General features: G+C 43.4%; 1 protein-coding gene across 1 annotated transcript in view; it reads right to left on the reverse strand.

The window, feature by feature from the left end:
- Nucleotides 1-3,474: 3,474 nt before the first annotated feature.
- Nucleotides 3,475-20,409, reverse strand: part of CCDC13 (coiled-coil domain containing 13) — a gene marked incomplete at both ends in the record, with an annotated part of 32,758 nt that continues 15,823 nt past the window's right edge. Inside the window, 10 exons of the mRNA XM_082015042.1 lie at nt 3,475-3,533; nt 4,837-4,991; nt 5,529-5,638; nt 9,638-9,797; nt 12,246-12,374; nt 13,219-13,302; nt 15,383-15,531; nt 16,690-16,896; nt 18,453-18,629; nt 20,077-20,241. Coding sequence (XP_081871168.1) covers nt 3,475-3,533; nt 4,837-4,991; nt 5,529-5,638; nt 9,638-9,797; nt 12,246-12,374; nt 13,219-13,302; nt 15,383-15,531; nt 16,690-16,896; nt 18,453-18,629; nt 20,077-20,241 — 1,395 coding nt within the window. The remainder of the gene's footprint in view (nt 3,534-4,836; nt 4,992-5,528; nt 5,639-9,637; nt 9,798-12,245; nt 12,375-13,218; nt 13,303-15,382; nt 15,532-16,689; nt 16,897-18,452; nt 18,630-20,076; nt 20,242-20,409) is intronic.

Raw genomic sequence — 20,409 nt, forward strand, 5'->3', positions numbered from 1 at the left:
TCTGTGTTTTATTGCCCCCGTGCTACTGCTTTACGATGAAGGGCTGTTTATGGCTTCGCGCTGGTTTTAATGCTAGTTTTTTCAAACATCTGGCGGGTGGCTGGAAGCTGTGGCACACGAGCTGAGGCTCAGGCCTCTTGTTAGTGTCTGAGAAAGTGAGTGGGAAGGTGGTGGGGTTCAGAGAAAGGCTCTCAGCCCTGTCCCAGCCAGGCACAGCACAAGCTGGAGGTGTTTGACGAGGACACCAAAGGAGCTTCCTGCAGGCTGCTGTCTCCCTGCTGCTGGAGCAGCTCTTTATGGGGTGAACTGGAAGGACAGAAAGCTGTAACAACCCACCGTGGCTTGTTTTGTACTGCCTTATGTTGCCTCATTGGGTTCCCCATGCAAATGTGTCACTGGGAACATGCCAACCCCACCAGGACCTGAGCAGGCACCTCCCTGCTAGCAGAATGGCTCAGGAGAGAGGATGTGCACCCCATACTTCCATCCATCCTTCCATCCATCCTTCCTCCATCCTTCCAGCCACCTGAGGGCACTCCCAGGACTGCTCTCAGCACCCCCAGAATGGCTCTGCCTGTCCCCCACAGCACACACCAACCCCATCAAAGCTCCCAGGACCTCCTGCCGTGCTGGAGGAGGACTCTGAAGAAGGGTCCCACCACCTAGCAAGGACAACCCCGCATCAGGTCCAAAGCCCACTGCCTTCACCTCCTCTCCTCACAATCCCCTCCCATTCCTGAGAAAATGCCCCAATTAGGCAAACGACGCGGTGGAATGACCCCCCTCCTGACGCTGCGCCCCACAGGTAACGCTGACGAACGAGCTGCTCTCAGGCCCAGGGCTTCACCCCCCGCCTGCAGAGATGGGTTTCGGAGCTGTAAGTGGAGATGCGTGGGGATTGAGGTGGCATTTGTTGAGCAAAGCCGCCCTGTCCCGTGGGAGCAGCAAGCTCGGAGCTGGGCTCGGAGAGGAGAGGATGAGGGGAGAAACCTAATACCCCTCTTGGCTCAGTCGTGGCTTAATTTAGAGCATGGGGGCTCTGGTGAAGTGTTTTTCCATTTAAAGCTGAACCTCATTCCTTTTGTCAGCGCACGGGGTGATGGCCATGCAGCTTGCAAGGGCAGTAGCAGCTGCTGGCTGCGGCTGCCGGAGGGGTTGGCAAAGCAGTTTCCAACTTAGTTCCCCTTTGCCACCAGCTTCCTCCCGACTTCACCCCCTTGGAGGGACTGCAATCTGTCTCCCCCTCGCACCTCCGTCCTGCTTCAGAGCCTCGGGGAGGGTACAAGCTACTCGCAGCCCCAGTCGACGCCTCCAAATTGGAGCTGTTACAGCAGGATCGGCTTTGACCTGCTGGCTGATCCTCTGCCACTTGGCCAAGCGGAGCCCAGGGCAGGGAGAGCTCGCCTGTGTCGATACTGTCTATATTTAACCACGCTAATGCAAGTTAATTCATGTTACGGCCAGTTTGGAAAGCTGTGCTCTTGCGATGCCTGCTCTTCGCAGGTAGACGCCTCGCAACAGGCTGAAAGGAAAACAATGACAATTCATTAAAGGTCACTTATTCCTGGTTGTACTTTTAAAATTGGATGCATTCATCAGGCATTTTATGGCTGCTTCATGGAAGTCCTGCACAGCCCCAGGGTAGAAGACAACCTTTGGCTCAGCCCAAGTGTTTGGAGGACTCGTATTCTTAGCATACATTAGCTAAAAGCTGGCCAAATCCTAACAAGGAGTGTCCGTAACCTCAAGTACTTGCAGCAAAATTAACCTTGTGCTGTTCTTCGCAGCTTAACTGCCTCCACCAGCCTGCGGCAGCGGTGCCGAGTGTTGTCACCACTAGCCTGTCACCGCCGTTAGCTACAATGAGAGACTGAAAAAACTCAGAGCTTGTCAAAAAGCAGACTGTGACATGACTTTACACTGGATGAAGGCTGTACCAGCGAGGAAACGCTGGCTACTCACGCCGCTTTTATCTAGCGAAGAAAGGCGTAACAATGACTGGCTGCAAAGTGAAGCCAGAGAAATTCAAATGAGAATCGAAGCATAGGATTTTATCAGGCTGGTAATTATCCACGAGGACAAATTTCCAAGGAAAGCAGGGGGTTGTGGAGGTTTCAGATCAAGCCCAACTACATGCCTAGAAGAAATGTAGCTCAAACAGCACGTCAAGCATGCTGGAGAGGTTCTGTGGCTGAGGACCGGTGGCATGGGTTTTTGTAGGCAGCAAGAAAAATATTTTCACTGTTTTTATTCTCTGAGTGATGGGTTGAGGGACATGGGGCTGCTGCAGCCAGCTGAATTGGGGCTGCTGCTTCCAAGATCTGTGAGGGTTTCTTACATTCAGCAAAAAATGACATGTGCTGCAAGAAAATGGGTCTCATACCTTGAAAACTGGGAAGCAGTTGCTACAAGGGTCAGCACAGGGAGAATTTGAAGGCAGGTCACGCTGTGGAAGCGCAGAGGGAATTTATTTCAAAACTAAGGTGAAAACTGAGAAGATCTGGACAATTTGGCCTGTGTTCAGACCCCCCACTGCTCTGTGACTAGAGGCAGATTGCACATCTCCATGAGAAATGGTTACTTACAGGTACGGGCTTCCTAAATAAACTACTTTATAGTGTCTTAGTTCCTTCTTTGTTGTCCAGTGGTGCTGTGTGTGTGTTTGTGCAGACAAAAAAAAAAAAAAAAAGAAAATGCTTCTGTGCAACCCCAAACAAGCATATGTTTAAAGAAATGAGTGTTGCAGCACTTGAGAAGAGGTTTGCACCATGTGCTAGTGAGCCATATGTGTTCTGTAACTTACAGCACGCCGAGTTTCTTATCTGTGTTTCATGGGTTGATTCACAGCCACCCCAGAAAGAACTTTGCTGGAGAGCGGTATATCTTCACAGCTTCATCACGGGACAGGAGACAAACGCTGACCATGTATTAGAAAGGATGGCAGACTGCTTCTCCTGGACTTATGTGAAAATATTATCGATTCACACTTCTGTGTAAGCGAAATCAGATTCTCCAGCTGCAAGATACCAGCCTGAATTTAGCAGCCACCACATAGCAAAATCTCCACACCTCTGCCACAGCTCAGGCAGCTTTTCAGAGGGATCCACTCATTACTGCAGGTCCTTAAAATATCTGTCAGAGGTGGGCTGATTTCTTCTCTTTGGTCTGCTCACTCGACCCCATGCTACACAATCATGAGGATGGAGTTGAACCGAAACAAACGGCAGCTCACTTGGATGAGATTGTGTCTGTCTCTCGATCCAGGATTTACGATTCCTCGACTTGTCAGGAGAGGATTGCGGGTTGCAAAATGCCTTTTCCTCTGATGCTACCGGCAGGGTCAGCAGGAGGAATCCGGCAACGAACTGTTTTGGCCCCGCTTTTTGCAAGAGAGACACTGGACAGCTTTGCTGGAGCTATAGGCCAGTGCTGGGGGAGCAGAGCAGGGCTCTTAAATACAGGGAGGGTTATTTCTCAGGTGCTGAGCTTCTCCTCAGCTCCATGACCTCCTCCTCCCTCACGGACTCTGTGAACTGTTTGGAGAGAGACATCTCTGAACCTCAGCAGGAAAAAAGACAGGGATGACACCACTCTCACGGCATCTGGAGTAACTCTCACTCCGCCCTCTTTTTCATTCTACCTTATCTCAGCGCAAGTGGAGTCAGGACGCAGTCCCTGTGCTGGGGAAGGGAGCAGCGGTTTGCCTGTTCACAAATCCACTTTGCACTGGTGGTGGCTGGGGTTAAAGTCTGACAAACTTCACAGTCACAGAGAGAGGCTAACAAAGCAAAGCAGAAAAAGAAAAGCTTTCAAGACTTTCAGCTGAGAAACAAAGCAGCACTATACAGAACTGACTAGCTCTCCATTTGCTTGTAATCCCCAAGGCTAGCCCTCTGCTGGCAGGCTGCATGTTAATGCCTTATTAGCTTGCGCTTGGTGTGCTCACCATGCTGCAAAAGGACAGAGATGCAAGGGTTTTCTGCATCTCCAACAGTCCCATCACTGCTGCAGTGACGACCTGCCTGTGTTTTGTTAGCATTTCTTCCCAGCAAGAACAAGATCTGCCCAATGGATGAATGTAGACACCCAGAAATAGGAAATTCATAACCTGGATGGCAAATTTTCTATGGAATGAGCTGAATTTAAGGTAGGACTGACTGATTGCATGGGTAATCTGCACAGTCTACCTTTTCAGTGGAAACTCCACTGAGTTTCATAAAACTCTGCAAATATGTGCAAATATGCAAATATGTGCAAGCAAAGAAACAGGTTGGAATGGTGAGTGGAGCACCCCCCCAAAATTCACTTTCAGATAGTCACAGACCAGGCTAACCCACTCCCTCAGCACTTAAGTACTACAGAAAGCCTGAGACAGACAGGTATCAGCGTGCTGATAAAAACAGAACTCAGTTTCTTCCTGGTACAACTTTGGAAGGGGGCTGGCATAACTTCTGTATAGCAAATTCCTTCATGAGCTGATAAAGGCAGCAGCATATTGAATATTGAGCCCTTTCAAGGAAAATTCTGTTGAAACTAGGGAGGTTTTGCCCAAAATTACACTGCAGAATTGCAGCTTCCTAAACGGCACCGACTTGCGGCATGTGCGGTCTGAGAGCCAGCTGCTTGCTAACTCTTACAGACAGAATTTGCTGACATGCAAAACCTTCACTCTTTTTGTATTTCATCTCCATGTCTCATCCTCTTCCACAAATGCTAAAGAAATGACATGATCCAAAGCTGCAGAACTCCACTGCCACTGCATTTCAATTCATGGGCACGATGACTGGGCTCTCTTCCTGCTTTGCAGTCCAAGGGACTCTGAATATCTTGCTTAACTCTTCTCTTGTTTCTGCTGCTGAAGAGCCTGTGAAAAGATATCCTTGACTTGGTCCATTGTGTCTTGATACAGTTTAAAGTCTTCCTCTTTCTTTCTCACAGTAGCCTCCAAAGCAGCCTTCAGAGCTTCATTCTCATCCAGCTGGATCACAAGCCTATGAGGAAACAAAAGGAAAACTTTCACGTGACCTATGGAGCTTCAAAGCAAATTAGAACAGTGCTTCAGCTCTGGGGAAGAATACACTGAAACACATGCTCTCTGGTAATTTTATGACAGGCGTGAGAAAGACCAGATGTAACACTTGTTCCTTCTCTCTCTGAGATAGAGAAGAGTATTAGATGATGAAGAAACTTTTCAGATCTGTTTTGTTAAAGACTATAATTTTATTTTCACTAATAAGCTTGCAATCAACCCATAAGGAAAGAAAAAGAAAAAAAAAGGTGTCTTCCTTGCACGTGTTTTGTGTTGCTTAACATTTGCATTAGCTTAACATTTCTGGGAATCTGTATACTTATTAGGAAATTTGTGTAAGAATGACATAGACAAGCTCAAACCAGAGCATCTTTGATTTCTACAGAGTATGCTACATTTTATCTTCTGAGGAGCGGGTGCAGGTAATATCACTGCTAAGAGGACAGCAATGAATTTTAGCTATTGTGAGTAACACAGCATGGGGGAAGGGAAACCATACCTTGTGCTCAGCTCCTCTATCTGCGATTCTAGAGGCAACTTGGAAAGCTGGGCTGCAGAGACCTCCTTCCTATCACTCACATTCAAGGTGAGTCTTGAGTGACTTGCAGACTGGCCTGTAGATTTAATCACAAAATGGAGTTTTAGTAAAGCGAGCAACCACTTTCACTTGGTAGCACACTGAGTAAATCTAGCAAACAGTGAATAAATACTAAGGAACCTGTTCAGTTTTCAGTTCTATGTATATCCATGAAGATACTGTAAATATATAGAACAGACTTTTATTTTAAAATAAAAGTTTGCATTTCTGGGAAAATTCAGTAGTATGTCTGCCTACCTATTTAGAGAAGAAAAAAAATTAATCCAAAATATTTAAGTGGCCAAAACAATAGGTGACATAAACATTTGAAAAGGATTATTTTGATGTTTATCTTGTCATTGTGTTTCATTTAAGACTATGAGAACTGCTGCTTTCTGAATGACTGTGATAAAGTTTGTGTGTGGCACACACTGAAACAGCTTTTGTAAAGCACTTTGATCCTCAGCATAACACAACATAGGTTAAATGCAGTAAAGCACTTAAACATGTACTTCAAACTAAGGTTCTAAATCAGGAATGCTTTCCTAAATAAAGGCCTACCCAAAACATGCAACATTGCTCCTGTCATTTCAAAGGGACATAAAACCTTTTTTCAGGGTTACAGAGAAAATATAATTCAAATTTACTATTGGGATTGGAGAAGCAAAAAAACTATGACCAACTCGGTGAACCCCTAAAATGGAAGAAGGCTCAGAGAAAATGGGCAATGATGATGTGCTCAAGAAGTTCTGAAAGGAATGTAGGAAGTGGCCACGGCTATCGTAGAGGACACTGAGCTTATCGCAACACCAAGGGGACTGGAGGGTGGTCTTTGCTATAGATAAAAGCCCGAATCAGTTCAGTAAACGTCAATGGCGTTCTCTAAAATAATCGATAGAAAGTACTACCTACCTTGAGCCAGCCAGACCAACATGAGAGAAGTGTGTATGTGCTCAGCCCAACATAGAATATAAAAATCAAAAAAACACTACAAAGAAAACAGTGGGCTTGAACTGGCCTCGACCCATGTATTCCTTCCCAGCACCTGGGGACACCCAGCATCACGACAGTGGGCATCTAGGCCGGTAATGGGAATCGTATTTGTGTTGTGATTCAACTGTACATTGCAATTGCTATATTGTGCTTGTGTTGTGATTTCAGTACATTGCTATATCACTTTTCCAAATTAAAACCCCACATAACATCAAAGATCTTCAAATAAGTAAATTTGGTATTAAAACACTAAATCCTCCTCATGTGGAATATCTGAAAGAACCTGGTCAGAGAGTATTTGGCTCTGACAAAAACATTTGAGAAGAAAAGGCACTGTTGTGTAACTAAAAAAAGCTTTTGATCTTGAGGTTGTGTTTTACAGGACTGAAGAACACCTGCTGTTACTTACCTATTCTCCTCTGGGATTATCTTTTGCTAATTAGAAATTTGGATAAGGGAAAAAAAAAAGGCATGAATAATTTTATAACACAACTGGGTTGTTTCTAGCTACTCAGCATCATTATCTACTTCCCTTGAACTGAAGAGACTGGAAACATTAGATTAGCAATTAGATCAGCTCTCTCCAATTTTTCACTTTCAGAAAGAAAAGAAAATACTATGTTAATTAGTGGGTTCTCTAGTCTCTATTTTATATTCAAGCTTTTTATTCCTTCGTATTTCCTCAACTGTCTGGCGTGAAAGCATTTAGTTAACCTACATGCTCTGCTGAAGAGGTATATTACAGACTTGTAGACTCATTTCATGTACAAACTCCAGAGAGTTTTGGCACATCACAAGGGGCTGAGCCCTCTTCAAAGAAGGGTGGTGAAATAGATTGTTACCTACTTATCTTATGGACTTAGAGAGCATTTCTTTTTATTAGTCTTACTGCCAGTCCTTTTCTACATTTGCTTTTAGTCCTTAAGTAGACAAGACTAATGAAATAAATATTTAGTAAGAAGGAACGTGTCACACTGGTAAGAACAGCCTGCTTCCTCCAGCTATGAAATGCCAACCTCCCAGACGTGAGTTACCAAACCGCTACTACAGCACAACAACTTGGCCAAAATGGCTCAGGATCTGCAGAGTTTATCACAGTATCTCTTCGAGGTTGCAAGGGAAATGTAAGTGGAGCACATGTACGATAACAGAATATCAGATAACAGATAACACATCAACACTTTACACTACCAGGTTGTATAAAAGTCTAAGCACTCAAAAATTCAGTTAAATTCTCCTCTAGGAGATAGCACCAAAATGCTCCCATACTATTTAAGGCATGGAGTCAAAAGAAAAAGCCTGCCTTTGAGAGCTGTATTGCCACAATTCTCACCTGGCTACTGCCTATCCCTACACACACCCTCATTTCTTCCTCTGGGCACCTGCAGAACCGTATGAGGGCTCCCAAGCCTCTCACCTCCAAACTCTCCTGGGAATCACAAAGGGCATCCCATGATACCACTTCTGTGAGGCCCAGCACTGCTTAAAAGCCAAAAGCCACAGCACTTTGTTTCTAAGGACTAGGTTTCTATTACGATCTATGCTTTTCTGCAGTACTTTTTCTCTGTCAGGCTCTCCGTTCATAAAGGTAAGACTGCTCTAAAAAATCAGTGCTTGCAGAAAAACACATGAGAATGAGTCAGTGTTGGCTGGAGCCCTTTCTAAGGACACAACAGTTCTGCTCTAAGGAATGGATTCATATTTTACAGAGGGGAATAGGTCTCAAGCAATCATTCAGCCTCCATTCAGGATAAAGGCTCCTCTGAATCGTCTTCCTAATTCCCTCTATACGCTGGATGGGTGAACGGCAGTGCTTCCCTTGAGGTCCTGAACACCGCGCAGATGTTACACTGGAGACCCGAACTCTCCTGTATGAATTGAGATCACAGTGAACAGTAACATGTGATTTCTTACATCATGGTCCTGCTCCAGCGAGAATTTATTGCCAGGCATGGAGATGACCAAGAGCACTAGGATGTGAGATACAAAGAAATGCAATGCAGTTACAGGAGCGTTTCCTACCTCAGTCTGACCCATGCCCAAGGAGAAACAAGTGCAAGTGGAAAGGGAGGGGACTGCTTTTACAGATAATAGTGCTCAGTACATCTCACCTCTAAGAAGCTGATGAGGTAGCATTAGTACACACCGTAGTGCTGGATGGAGTGATGATGGAAAGCCACACCATGCATCTGTTGAGCTGCAGGGCAGTCCCCCTAAGGCCCAAGATCATGCGTTTCAGTGTGGGGCAGGCCAAGGGCTTGTACAAGGTCTCTCTAGATGATCTCTCTAGTCACCCTAACTCAACCTGACACCATCCCAGTATTTGCCAAATTGAAATTCCTATTCCTACTGTTCATCTCCTGGCATTTAAAGTCTTTTTACTTTATGAAAATACACATAAAAAGGGAAACCACTGGAAAAGTTTCCTTAAGAATATGTGCCATTTTATTCGTTTAGACACTTTACAGAATCAGAGTCCTTAAGCAATAAAAGGTTCTGATCAGGGAAATAAAAATTTAACATCCACCATGAATTCTTCTCCTTTAACTATGCTAGTGAGGCTTTCATATTTATAGCAGGAGATTATCATGTTCATGGGATAATAAATTACACCAGATCTAATTACTTCATCACCAGCAATAGTTTTTCATAGACACTGACAGGCCTTAAATTGGGATGCGTCCTTTAATTCTGCTTTTAACCTTCAGATGAATCTCTCAGGCAGAAGTGCAAAGAGAACACAGCAGTGGGCATGGTGGTGACACAGAGCAGTGTCAAGTTTTTCCTGTAGACTGTTATCCCAGGAAAACAACATGTTGCAAAAGTTCTGGTCCCACTTAAATCTGTGCAAAATCCTCTTGAATTAAGTGGAGCCAGGATTTTACCTTCTGTATTGGGCTGCTGGTCTGAGTAGGTCCAAGCTGCCATGTGTAAGGTCAAGGACTTGTTTAAGTTTGATAGACAAGAGTCCAAATGTTGTTGCTATCTACTAACCACCGAGGTGGGTCAGGGGACATAGCTGTAGATAAGTGCTCCACCTCACCTGTTTTGCTCCTCAGGGGAGGTTTCTGTGTGCCTGTGCTCCTCCCTGGATCCATGTGCAGTTTTTCAAGCTGCTGTTCCAAAATGACGCATCGCCGCCGCTCTTCCTGAAGCCTCTTCTCAGCTTCCAAGACTTTATCGCTACCTTCCTCCAGCCTGAGAGGGAAAAAAAGGTAGTTCAGCTTAGTTCACATAAATTGTCATGACTATTAAGGATCAGTCAGTCTCGATACTGAATCCTGCTTCACGCTGCATAGGGAAAAGGAGAATTTTCCATGCATCCAAAGGCAGAAACCCCAGTGCAATTGTTCCAGATGACATCCTCCGAATTTGCAAAACAGAATTAACTAATGAGTAGAGTTGGAAATAATGGGTTCATGAATGGAAGTTGCCTAGATGCCTTAACACTGGCTACTTGTGTGACTTTACCACTCAGATGGGCAGGCAAGCTGCAGATTTCTGAGGAGAGATCTTAGAAGAATAAAAATGCATTTGTTTAAACACACTGGGAAAATTTGGAAGGAAAATAGTTTATAAAAACACTGTCTAGCATTTAGCTGCTTTGCATCAGTTATCTGCAAGTAAAAAAAGGAAACTTGATGTTGCTTTTAATAAACTTGGCCATTAGGCAGTGAGTGGAAAAGAAAGTGATGGTTCACTTGGCAGTACTGAATGGAAGAGCAAAGTGCCTCTCTATTCACCCCACACAACATCTTAGAAAATTAACTACAAAAATTTGATGTGCGCCTGCAGATGCAGTCAATGGTGCATCTCGTGTGGCGCCGTGCCTGATACCAAATGATTTGAAGGAGTTTAAAGCTAGAGAGAAACCTGAATTGACTCACTGTATTGTATAGCGCAGACTAAAAGAACTTCCTTCTTGACCCCACGGATGATAGCCGATTACTCCCTGAATCAAGAGACTTAATTAGTCTTATTTCCCTCCTAGCTGGCATAGCTAAAAAAAATATTACAACTATAATAAAATTGTATCACTGTCTTAAAAATCTAGCTACAGGCAAGACTCTGACCTCCTGTGGCAGTGAATTACCAGGCTGGTGACATGCTATGAGAAATTCTATTTTTCTGTGTGGTTCTGAATTCACTAAACTTTCATTTGACCAGGTGTCCTCTAGCATCCACGTTAGACAAACAGCGGAGGAAAAATGACAAGACTAGTTGGTTTTTATTAAACCTTCTGCCAATATGAATAACTTAAACTAAAATGTTCCTCTAGCTCTTCCTCTTCCCCCAGGAGGGGCCAATCGTACAAACTGTTTACAATGGAGTATTTTCTGAAAGTATATTCTGCTCCACAGTAAGTGAATGTGAAACACAGTCCTAAATTCTAGCAGCTGCTGTAGAAAAATCCCACTCGTAACCATTCTCAGTGCTCCTCTCTTGACTTAAGCACTATATATGTTGCTTGAGCTTTGCTGACCCACACTCCAACAGGGGAAGGGAAGAGGAGGAATGTCTGACTTTTTTACATATATTTATGTTGAAATATGACTGGGTGCTCTATTATTCTGAGGTCTTCCAAGAGTTATTGCACACAATCTCACAAAATTTACTTTACCTGCAGGAGCTCTTGATAAATGTGTGATAACTGTGGAGCTGCTGAATCATCAGTCTATGGTACATTTTACAAGCAACTGTGCATTTTATTGACTCCGTGTTCTTCATTATCCCATATACCTGATGGCCTCATTTCAGCTATTGCTCACACCTCCATCCTTGTCTAATTGCATAGCTCTATTAAAAGTCACTGGCCTTACAAACATGAATAAGATTCCCCCAGTGTGTACTTCCAGGATTTAGCCTTTAAAAGCACCTTTGCCACAGTTACAAAAAAAAAAGAGTATTTTTCTGACTGCGATTAATTGTATGGGACAAAAGTTAGACAAGTGAGAAACAGTAACTATTGTCAAATAAAGCAAGCAAGCTAGCAAATAGCACCTATTGCATTCAAAGGCACACAGACAAAAGTATATCTTCCTACACGCTGGAATACAGATTTAGGAATCAAATAATACCCATTCCATAACTGGGAAAAAAACCAGTAGCTGAAAGGTGTCCAAAGAGAAAAGACTTTGCTTTCACTGCCCTCCTAAAACATAGCTGGCTTTTAACATCATCTTAAATTGAATTGAATAATAGAAAAAAAAAATCACTGCTATGCTTCAGTTAAACCAGAAGAAGTTCATTTAGAAGAGGATACAGTGAAACTTAAAGGAATGTGAAAAGCTTCTGGAACAGAATTCAGATTATAACTGTAATTACAGTATTCACTACTGATGAATAATATCGCTGCCTAAAAAAAACCACGCATATATAAATACAGGAATTCTAGTTTTATCTAGATGCACCAAGCTTGAAGATGACTCCATTTTTTCTGCTCTTTGTTCTAAAAGAATAATAAAAAAAATGAATCATCAACTAGGCAGGGAAATTGAGCAGAAAAAACTTAAAAGCGTCTATTTAAGGAAAGGATCACGCTGGCAGCATATGGCATACTGTAGTGCACGCTGTAGACCCTCACACGTCTCAAGCACTCCTTAATCGCAGCATCCCACAAAGGATACTGGCAGATTCAGCCGCTACCTTTTCTGCAGCACAGTGACCAGTTCCAGGAGCCTGTCTCTTTCCACTTCAGCAGCCTGGCAGAGAGCCTTGTGCTCTATGATCTGCATCTGCAGCACTTTCAGATCCGGGCTGTCAGTGCCAGCAAGCCTAAAAGCAGCAGAAGCGTAGAGAGTCTGTTTCCCATTTCACAAATGAAAGAAATGAAACAAAGACAGGATTTGAAAAACATATCAAAATGATTTGAAAAACGTATCAAAATACACTTGTTTGAAGACTAAGCCAGAATGCAGAGCCAGGCTCACCACCTCCCTCCAGCATCGATCTCTATACTACAATAAATGGAATAGAAATATTTGGAAATAAAGCCACCATGAGTTTCATTAGAAAGGTCTTTTCCTTCACAAGGATGCTTTCCCTTCCCATCACCCCAGAAAACAAACTTCCACCTCTGATCAATTCACTGTCACTGACTCTCCTCCCACTGCTACCACCAAAGTAAAAGCAGGCTATATGTGGATTCTCCAAAGTGCCACGCTAAGCTATTAAATGGCACGTTATTGATTTTCTCCTACTGAAAGGCTTCAGGCAGCATTAGTACAATGGCTGTTCTTGTGCGTAATATGTGATGAAAGGAAGGGGCAATTTTCCCCATGTATCCCATTATTACGTACTTCATTACTTCCCCAACCTCTGCACATAGGAGTATTCAGGAATATCTCCTTTAGAGAAAAAAGCAGGAAAAATCTTGGTGGTTGGGGGTGGAAAGGGAAAAATGGGATTTATGGGGCGTAAAACTAGCAATCAATTAAAAAATCCAGATAGCGAGAAGACGCTAGAGCCTGTGTCCGAGCTCTTTGGCAGTATCAGGTAGAAAGGATGGTGAAAGAAGCTGTTTGTTACAGAAAAAAGGCAGACAAGGATATGGCTTGCCAGCAGCTTGTGGAGTGTGGCAGGAAGCCTCCCTTGTTTATGGTGAAGTTTATATACATACCTTCCAGATGTGATGTCACTACTGAGAAGGGAAGGCTTAGTTGCAGCCGACTCCACAAGCGTATGGCCCATCTTGGACACTGTGCTGAGAGGAAGAAAGCTTTGTTAAGCACTGAGCTCTACAGAGGAAAGCCCTCCAAGAACTCCAGTCATTTTCCAATGTCTGTGTTTATTGCTGCCTTGTAGGGAAAAGACTCCCAGAGCCTCCTAAGTGGGTATCACACAGGCCTTGCATACACAATAGCTCAGCTTGCTCCCCGACTCCAAAACATGCTGCAAAAACACCTTGTGTCTCCAAAGTACAAAAAATATAGCTCAGTTTGATCTCTGTGCTTCTGGGGATACTTTGCTGGCACTCCAGAGCAGCATTGTGGAGCTCCATGTCACACAGCAGCCACACAGCAACTCATGAGCAGGAATAGCTCTCGACCCTGCTTGGCTCAAGCTGAGCATGCAGCTACACAAGCAGCCACTGCTGTTGTTTCCTCGCAGGCACTGCCTGAGACCCTTGCACAGAGCACTCTCACCTTGCACCTTCCCACTAGGGTGAGACAAGCACAGGTTACTGGGCTTGTTTGACGATGGGACATAAAATTCCAGTGTGTGTTTGTCTTCTGAACTTGAGCTCAGCTGTCTAAAGGTAAGGCCCTGTAGACTTAGCCCATGCTTCCTTGTCTTTAGGCTGCAGCTAACCCAGAATAAAGCCTTAATATTGTGGAACAGGCAAAGCTGCCTTCTAGGCTAGGAGTGGTTAATCCTAAAAACAAGTTAAGGCTGATAATGACAGAAGTGGCCCAGTCTAACAATGCAGATTTTTACTTCGACATCTCCAAGGGGCTTTAGTTCCTATTTATAGCGTTTTTCATTTCATCTTTCATGATAGGAAAGATGATTCACTAAAGTAAAACGGAGTAGAGAGTTCAGCAGCATATTAAAGTTAATGGAATGAGTGAGCTGGGCTGACCAAGTTATTAATGGCTCTTGCAGTTTTCAGACTCATTCACTGCCCACCTGACATGTCAGCTATTTTCATGACAGAGCTATGTTAGCCACGTATACAAGCAATAATTTATGCATTGCACTTAGTGGCTTCTATAAAGCCATTACCCAACCTCGTCTTCCCGCTTGCCTTCCTGCTTACCATCAGCAGACATATGAAGTTAAAAAGTGGATTAAGGATAGATTTGCTCCATGAGAGCACAACTTCCAGAGAGTTAGAAGTGGGAGAATAAAGTCAGTCAGAAGGGTATAACAACAGGGATGCGGAAACTTTCAGATTAAGGATGTTTTTACTCTTAACGTGAAAACACTGAGTAGAACTTTTCTTAAATTTTGTAGTAATGCCCTACTTAGACTCAGGGATACCTCTGACAATTTTAAAGCCAAATTCAGTGTCTAAAGCAATGTGGTAGGCGAGTTAAAGTTACATAGAAGTTGCAACTTTAACTTGATGAAAAATTTCCTCCTTCCTCAGAAGAGCAGTCTCAAATCCTCATTGTCAATTAGACTGTGAACTTTTTAGCAACAAACCCAGTATTTTAACAGGAAAGGATATAACTTGCTCTGGTATTATGGTACCTTTAACTAGCCAGAGTGACCCAGAGTCACATCAGTGTAAGCAAAAATCAGATTTACCACTGTATTAAGATTAGTATAATTTACATGGTCCTCAGTGAGGCTTTAAAAAGGGTGTTTGTTAAGAACAAATGATGTGGTGTTTTTTAACATTTCCGCATGTAAATCCTACTCAAAGCCTATTTATTGATTTAAATAATGCACCAGTGATTTAGTGCTTACCTAAAATGGCATTTTGTATTAATTTGCTACCCTGCTTTCAGAAGTGTGCTTGTTAGAAGCCCCGTTTCTCATAAAAGAGAAGAATCACAGGCACTTAAGCTAACCACATAAACATTATCTGAGCTGGAGAAAGCGAATTAGCTGCACTACCATCATGCCAAATGTAGTAATGTCTGCAAGTCTGTATATCTTTCTCTGTTCCAGGATGAAAGTCAGAGAGATAATGTGATTAGAGATTCCCATATACTGTAAACAGGCTGCCACAGCTGTTGGCACACAGCACTTGTGGTTTGATACAATCATCTGGGAAAACCATGCTCCTGAACAACTCACAACAATTTTAAACATTGACATTTGGGTCTTCTTACCGAGCAGATCCAATCCTTCCAATCTGATTTCTGCCTGGTGCCAGAGGCTTAAGAAGAGTAAACCCCAGATCTTCTGAGTGCTCAGAAGGTGGGTCAGAAGGTGGTGTATCAGCAGCTCCTGAAACGTCCCCTTGATGAGCAGATTTCTTCTGTTAATGTTGGAGCAGGTTATAAAATCAATTACACAGTTCAAAGGAAAATAGCTGAATCAATGCCTAATCAGCAGCCAATGATTATTGCTACAAGCATGCCAGAACTTTTGATTTACAGGACCTCCTCAGAAACTTTTCTTTGGTTTCTATCCATTGCAGGATGGAAACAAAGCAAAAGTCAGTAAAATGTGCAGTTTCATATGAAATCATAGGGTGCACACAGTGTCGCTAGAGAACCCACAGCACAGCACCACCAATACCACTGCCACCACAGTTGGTTCGTGTCCCTAAGCCAAGTTTTATCTTAGGTTCAGCGCTCTAGCCCGCATTTCTGAGGTATCACAGATTCACAGTCTCACCATAAACCTATGAGAGTTTTATAACAATGGGAATTGGATGCCTAAATATTCTAACAAAACCTGACTGTAAGATATCAGGTGACATGAGAAGCCTTTGGCAGGTCAGTGGACTGCCTCTCAATTCCTATGCCTACGCTCTGGCAATAATATCACTTTGCTTATGTTAGTTTTCAACATCAGATCATAAAAGTTGAAAACATTTTTAACATACTAGTCCATAAGGGGCCAACTTTCCCAATTGTTTCATCTGTACAATGAAATTTCCATATGCCTGAGACCCATCAGACTCATATCAATAGCTTGGAGATCTGAGGGAGAGGAATTTTTTGAAGTGATTTACAGTGGGGGATGAGAATAACTTACTAGGGATCCCATCACTCCATGAGAGGATGCAGCTGGGTACCACGGCAGCCTGCTGATGGTGGCCTCACCTATGTATGTTTGATTGCTTCCTTCAGCAGCCAAGGATGCTGAATACTGGGAAGTCTCCATTTTAGCCCAACCCTTGCTGTCAGTCATGTGACAGTCTTGACATGGAGCCACGCATGGATTTGATTGATATTTCTATGCTTTCTGCTGCTTAAACAGCTTGAAGAAAAGTTACGTATAAACAGGAAAGAAACTTAAAAGTTACAAGACAGAATTCCTGCTTTATCATTCCATCAGGAGAGACTTGTAGGACAAGTATTAGTGTCTCAAGCTAGCAACAGTCTCAGATAACAGTGGAGAAGGAAGTGGAACAGCAGATCTAAAATGATTACAAAGTGTGCTCCTCTAGTAAATTACTTCTGTCTACCTGAAGTGTGAGTTGCTCAATCTCCTCTTCCAGCTCTTTAACCTTTGCTTCTCGTTCAGCCACCATCTGTCTGAGCTGCTCTATAAGGCAGTTTTGTTTCTGAACCTCACTGTTCAAGTGCTGCCCTAGCATCTGCTGGGACTCCTTGTTCTTCTCCTCCTGCTGGCTCAGGTGCTTTAAGATCTCCTGCATTTGCTTCTGTTGGCTCTGATAAAATAGAAACAATGAGTGAGAGCTTCGCTTTTGTATACAATGATTATTACGACCCCGGGTGTTTTACACCCTCCAAGACAAATACTCATTTAGGAATGCTAAGGCAAGCCACTGCCCTGCCAAACCCGTTCCTTGGTGTAAGCACACTGATGCCACTAGCTCCAAGAATTTGGTCCTCTGTCCCCACTGTACCCTTCTGATCATATCAAGGCTTTAGTGACTCAATGGTGCAAGTAGAAAAGACCAGAGCAACTGAAAGATTCAGTTTGCTGGTATCTTTGCTACTCAGTGTAGCAGAAAAGAGAGCAAGAAAGGTTGGCCTTTGACAAAGGAGCTGACTTTTTCATAAATTGGGTAAAAGTGAAAAGATTTCAATGTGCTTTTTGTGAAGCTAGGACACAATCAGATTGTGTGATAGTGACATTAAAAGATAAGGGTAGTATGAGATTACAGCTCTGAGGCTAGGCTGTTTTACCAGTGGGTTTGGAGTTTTTCTCACACTGGCAAATCTAATACTTGTCAGACAGTTTGTTCTGTCAGGCCAACAAACTGGAAGCAAGGTGCTGCTTTGATGTAAGGGATAAAACAAGTTAACCATTTCTTCTCAAGTCAACTCATGTCTTTCTGTAATAATTTTTAGTGAGAATGCTCAGACTTAGCAAAAGTGACACCTGTGATTTGGCTCCTCTGTAATCTGCCTGATCTGCTGCTCAGATGCCCCATATTCCCCACAGCTGCCTAGTGTGCAGAAAGGTGAATGCCAGCTTAGTCATAAGCATGTCTTAGCTAAAACCCACATACAGAAGCAAGGAAATGTAAGTGATTTGAAACTTGTGAGGAGCTGAATCAGGAAAAACTTTACTAAGGAGTGGCATATTTTCTAATTTTTTTTTTTCATTATTGTAATTGTGGAAGACTGTTTAGAACCATGGCAGGACAAAAGGGTCCTGCAAGACCTTGACAGCAGCCATTTATGTCAGCATAGTTGCATCTTGAGTCTCTGCTAATACTCTTGGTTTTGAAGGGCCCAAGTCCTCTCTGCTCCTGCTACTGCAAGTGAATATCCATGGTTTAATACTCATATGGTTTAATACTCATGGTTCACCTTGTGTCTTTTGGGTGGTGTAACACAATAAATTAAAGTGCAAGATAACAGACATTCTCAGGAAAAAAAATCTACAAATGCAGCTGAAAGCAGAACAGAGAATACAGTCCAGCTTCATGGATCAGGAATGAAGCCCTTCCTCTAGTTGCCAGACAAACCTATTTCAATCCTGCAAAATGTTTCTTACCACATTTGCAGCTTAGAGCCATTTGACTGCAACTGTGTCATGCCTGGTGCTGTCTTGCAGTCTTTACATGATCTGATCCAAAATGAAGGGCTTTAGCTGACTATGAAACCTCTGCCTGTCACAGTTTGATTCATCAGGCCACCATATACCCTAAGGTTGTCTGTGTCATCGTGTCATTAAATGACATCATGTTCCATCACTTATAGAAACAGGGCTGATCTGCAGGGGCGGGGACAAACAGTAATAGTCAGACTGTACCAGTAAGGCGTCTATGAGCTCATCGTCGTGTTTTCCTTTCTCCAGCAAGGTTATGATCTGTCCCTTCAGGGTTTTCACTTCACTGCACAGTACTTTGTTCCTGGCTTTTGATGCATCAAGTTTTTTTTTCACTTCCTCATGACTTTTTTGGAGAGCATCATGTTCCCCAGTGAGTTTCTGCAGTGATGCAAACACAGGATAGGAAATGACAGTTATAGCCTATCACCAAGCCCCAGGTGCTTTAGTCAGCTAAAGGAATCACACATCACCTGGAAGAATCGAAAAAATGGAACTGGCATACCATACCATCCCTAAGTAAGTAGAAATTATAAATGCTACTACTCACTGCCTGCTTGCCTGCATCAAAAAAGATCTACTCAGGAACACACATGGACTAGGTTGATTCAGTATGTGCCAGAAAGCAAATTATAATTTTTTGTTAAAACCTAATTCTGTATGCCCCTTCTTTTTCATTTGCCTCATCATTTTCCATGGGGAAACTCTCTTCCTTTCAGGTACAGGGTAGTGATGCTACATTGTCTACCAGAAGCTGTCCTTGGAAGACAGCTGGCCAGGGAGCATGCTAGCAGTCAAGTAGTAATGGACAAGTACAGGGGCATTTATTGTGAATGGAGCCTGAAACGCAAATGCATAAGTGGAACCACACAGATTACAGTTATTGAGGAAAGCCTTCCCTGCACTGTGTGCCCGTGGCTATAAATCTTCTCTTTCATTCTCACGGCCGAGCGTGAAAGGTGTGTATCATGCCATTGCTCATTCTGTTGCACGAATTGCGGGGAGAAGAGCAGCAGCTAATCAAGCTCTGGGATGGTGCCAGGTGGCCTCTACAGTGAATACAGGGAAGGAGCACAAGTACTTTGCTAACCTGACTATGTGTAGCTGACCCCCACTACCCATGTTTCCTTTGGACACAGGCCTACGTACCCTTCCCACGTCTGCCACTAGCTATAGCCTCTCTCAACCCCTAAACACTGGATGACTGTTTATTTTTGCAGCAACTACATGTGATAGATGGAGAGTAAGACCCATTTTCAGAATGCCTCTTAAGAGGGTGTCTGATGTAATTCTCATCTTTATTCTGTTCAAACATAGAAGCACATGGCCATACAGACACAAGGTGTGAGGGGTATGCTTGTATTTAACATTGCATGAAGAATGTACACCTGGCCACAGGCTGAGGGGGGTGCTACAGAGCTTGGATGCAGCTGTAGCAGGGCTTTTTTCTACATATACCTTCAGTATAAAGCCAGTACCAGCTGCATTGCAATGCAGGGCCTCTCTTCCTCTTTCTAATGTCACACATCATGCACAGTTGTCAGGTGGCCACATTTCAGGTCAAGTGGATGAATCCAACAGATGAATCATGCAGCAGGGGGGAAGACCAAATCTTGTAGTACAGAAGTATGCCTGGCGCAAGAGCGCGATACAGAAAACAAGCGTGGAAGCTTTTTGCTATGTCTGTAAACCGTGACAGGACTTCCTCCAGCAGATTGGGTGGGTTTCTGAAATGGCCTCCTGGTAGGGTGTAACATATACCCTGAAGGAAGGCTAGTTATTACGCACTATATACCCAAACAGACTCTATCAGCTCACAGGTTTTTACCTCCAAGGTTTCTTTCTTTTCTTTTTCCAAGCTGCGAATCTTCAACAAGTTCTTCTCTCGGGCTGACAACTTCCTTGGATCAGTAAGTGCTAGCAGTTCCTCATCAATCTCACTCAGTGATGTTCTGGTTTTGTTTTGACCCAACTGATTGTCCAGCTCTCGAACCTAGGGGACAATAATGACAAGTCATCCAGAACCTTTATGATGAGTACAGTGGTCCAGCATCAAAGAGGACATAATGAAAGGGAGCTCAAGAGTATAGCATCATATTACTTCTCGACATTATTGTGGTTAACTAACATACAGCAGTGTCTGTTTTTTTGAATTTAAATT

The sequence above is a fragment of the Phaethon aethereus genome (assembly GCF_964289735.1).
Source record: "Phaethon aethereus genome assembly, chromosome: 2".
Classification (NCBI taxonomy): Eukaryota; Metazoa; Chordata; class Aves; order Phaethontiformes; family Phaethontidae; genus Phaethon; species Phaethon aethereus.